The sequence below is a fragment of the Nelumbo nucifera genome, chromosome 1 (assembly GCF_055504915.1).
Source record: "Nelumbo nucifera cultivar China Antique chromosome 1, China Antique-T2T, whole genome shotgun sequence".
NCBI lineage: Eukaryota > Viridiplantae > Streptophyta > Magnoliopsida > Proteales > Nelumbonaceae > Nelumbo > Nelumbo nucifera.
Window position 1 is genome coordinate 138,130,380 of NC_142649.1, and position 3,387 is coordinate 138,133,766.

Consider the following 3,387-nt stretch of genomic DNA (forward strand, 5'->3'; position numbering starts at 1 on the left):
TTTAATTTGTACTCTGTCAAATCTTAATTCTAGAGTTACACTTACTCCAAATATTTGGACTTCCAAATATTAGGAGTAAAATGGAACCAATTGCCTAGATGGTTCCCGGGCCGAATGGTCCAACCGTCTAGGTCAACAGTCGTTCGAAAACCTTGGTTTTGAATTAATCATTTAATTTGAAATTATTGTTTGTATTGTACACCTATATTTAAATTCCATTTAAAATAAATGAAATCTAAATATATATAAATCAATAAAAGTCGAGTCAAATTTATCTAATCATAATAAAAATTAATAAACATCAATAAAAAATTAATACAAAATTATCTAACAATACATAACCAAACAATAATGTTTGAGTTAGAATCAATTTGGCTTTGCCCAATTGAAAATGTCACAAGGATCCCGTTTTATTTAATAAAGCCAGTGCATTACACGGGGCGCTGCTGCGATAGTATAAATATATAGATATTTAATTTTTTATTAAAAAAAAAAGAATAATCGTGCTGGCCCATGCATCAGCCGGGCTTGCTACAGTGGCACAAAACCACTGAACTTGATTTGTTTGCATTGTCATTTATATTCTGAATAACCCTCTTAATATTACCATTTCCTTTATCGCCTCTTTGTGGTGAAGATTGTATGTGTCCCTAAATGTTCGAAAGTTCAAAGTTCAAGTCGGTAGACAGCAAGAGAATGACCCTATTCCACACCTTAGAATTCTCAATCTCAAGTAAAAAATAACCTTCACCAGAATTTAATTTAGTTTGATGTGCCTCAACATTTTGACAAATTAAGTAATATGGAATGGAACTACCAGCTAGGTACATTATACTCAATTGTCACTCCTATCAATCATGTCTTGTGTGGATCCACCAAAGCAAATTCGATAGGGAGCTCCCCTTCTCAAACTCTTTCAATCTTCTAATCTTATCCAAAGCGCGTTCCTTATCGTAAACCCCTTCCATAGCATACACAAACCCCTTCCATTTGTCATCGTCACCCTCCTTGTCCAGGGCGGTCAAAGCCCATTCCACCATTTTTCCCACAAAACCCACATCAGGAAACAAAACTTCAGTTATAGGCGTTAACGGCATCACTTGCACTCCCACCTTAACCACCCTCCTCTTCGACGGAAAGTTCCATATCTTGTTGTCCCGTTTGCTAGACCAAGCACGTCCCAACACCCTATTTTCCTCTGCGAATTCTTCACTGTAGATCCCCTCCTCCGCTCTTACGTGCCACCATGTCTTTGCTGCTTGGATCTCGAATGCCGCTAGAGTCATTCCAAGGTGTTCGAGTTTAGTGTCCCCATAGCTTTTTCCCATGAGTGCGGCCGAGTAATAAGCATTCACCGCCTCACTGGGGCTTTTCTGGTTTCGTCCATGTTCCCATCCATACAGTCCCGCGGCCCACGAGTGCAACTTCCACGCATCGAAGCACCTCAGACGTGGGTATGCTGCGCTTGAACGGCGACCCAGAGTCATGATATCCTCCATTATTCCATATGCCTGAATCCTGTACTGTCTCCCCAACTCTGGCTTTAATTTCGCAAGCACTGCAATGGCATATATGAAGTAACCCAGCTGGAAATGACGATCGTTGTATATACCGAACCCATTTTCTCTGCTACCGTCTATGGCCCCATTTTTACTGGTGATTCCCTTCCATTTGGTCTCGTATCCAAACCCATTCTCAGCGTGTTCCCCACTTAACCACAAGCCAATCCACCGGTCTAGGTAATCCTTCACCGCATCAATAATCTCCCCACACAAAGAATCGTCGGGCATCACCTCTTCGGCAATCAGTGCCAATCTGGCTGCCCTCGCAATTACCTTCCCAAAGTCGACAGTAGTGGAGGAAGGTTTGTTGGTATTCAGCTGTTCAATATCCTTGTGGAGGGCTGATTTAATTTCTTCTGGGAAGCTCCGGCAGGATTTCTTTTTGGTGCTTCTAATGGAGTGCCAGGTCGGAGAAATTGGCTCTGCTTTCATGATCCACGAATCTCCCACAACCCCGATCAGCTCTCCGTCGATGCTGTCATACTTGAATTCTCGCAAGAGGGTGATCTTTGGGTCATTCACGTCGAGGAGCTTGAGATGGAGAGGGTGCGCAAGAATGAGCAAGTCTCCTTGTCCCTTCTTCTGCCATGCGTACTCCAACCAAAAGGGTTTGGAAAACAATGCGCATCCAGAAACTGGGTAGCAAGCACTAAAACGATCAAGGATGTTTTCATGATGTGGATTCAGCAAAATTGCGAAACGAATTATCCCCGTGAAGCTTTCAACGGTGATAGAAGAATCGTTGTAGGTCAGCTCAATTGGGGATGAGGAGTAGCAAATCCAAGTCTGCTTATTGCCTCGGAGTCGAATTGTATGCTTTGTGCGCGATGAATTGGGTTGCGGGGGCTCGAATCCGTTGTTGATTTGGATGGAAAGACCAGTTGGATTGGTGGTTTTGCAAGTTAAAAAAGGGCTGCCACGAACAAGGAAGAAACGTAGGTCAGGTGGGAGGTCTAAGGTGACGCTTAAGTCGTTGAAAGACGAGATGACATGGTGCTTGGGTTCGTAACTGTTCTTAATGTTCTGGTTTAGGGAGGGTGATGAAGAGATGATGAGATCAGGAGCGAAGTCTTGTTTGACGAATTCACGACTTGATTGAAGGGAAGGATAACAGAAAGCGAGGGATGAAGAAAAGGGTTTGATAAGATAAGGGTGTATATATTCCGGATGGCTTCTCTTCTGTTCGTCTGGGTCATCCTTTTTTATCCCGTCCCCAGACTTAAGAACAAAGTTTTGGAAAAAGGAGTTGGTAGGGAGGGGGGAGGAGAGGAGCTCTGGAGAGAAGAAGGCTGGGTCTTGAGCAGCAGATGACCTTATTTCAGGAAATAATTTATGAGGGTTCTGCATTTTGACTGTCTTGATAGAGAAATATATAGATTACAGGACAGTGCTCTCGTCTTGGATGGTGTGATTCAAGAAGCTTAAAGGATTCTTATTTCATAACGAAGGAGATACACCATGAGTCCATGATTGAGCGATGAGCTTTGAGTCGAATCGTCTGTCTGAGAGTCTTTCTTTATTGGTAAAACTCCTGGCTTAATAAATGAGTGATGGTTGTTTTAATGCAAGTTGGGTGCAAATGGACAACTACAATGAATCAGCATGCATTGGAAATTGGAAGTCGTACCAGTAAATCTTGTTTGCTAATTTAACCATTTGAGAAAACCGGGACGGAATGGCAGATGTCTTAAGGAATTGAAAAGGAGAAAACTGGCGTCTTCTCTTAAGATAACAATAAATCTTGTCTCCCAAAAGCCAAAACCATTGGATGGGATTTTATAATTTTAGGGTTTTTTTTATCAAACAGTGAGGCTCTCAAGCAACG

The 3,387-nt window shown here is 42.3% G+C and overlaps 1 protein-coding gene across 1 annotated transcript; it reads right to left on the reverse strand.

Moving 5' to 3' along the window:
* Nucleotides 1-470: 470 nt before the first annotated feature.
* On the reverse strand, nucleotides 471-3,098 carry LOC104612245 (glucan endo-1,3-beta-D-glucosidase-like). The gene has a single exon (XM_010279597.2). The coding sequence runs from the start codon at nucleotides 2,907-2,909 to the stop codon at nucleotides 852-854; it is 2,058 nt and encodes a 685-aa protein (XP_010277899.1). The 5' UTR covers nucleotides 2,910-3,098; the 3' UTR covers nucleotides 471-851.
* Nucleotides 3,099-3,387: the final 289 nt, after the last annotated feature.

Coding starts and splice junctions, on each gene's coding strand:
- LOC104612245 (XM_010279597.2), bottom strand. CDS start 2,909: ATGCAGAACCCTCATAAATTATTTCCTGAAATAAGGTCATCTGCTGCT.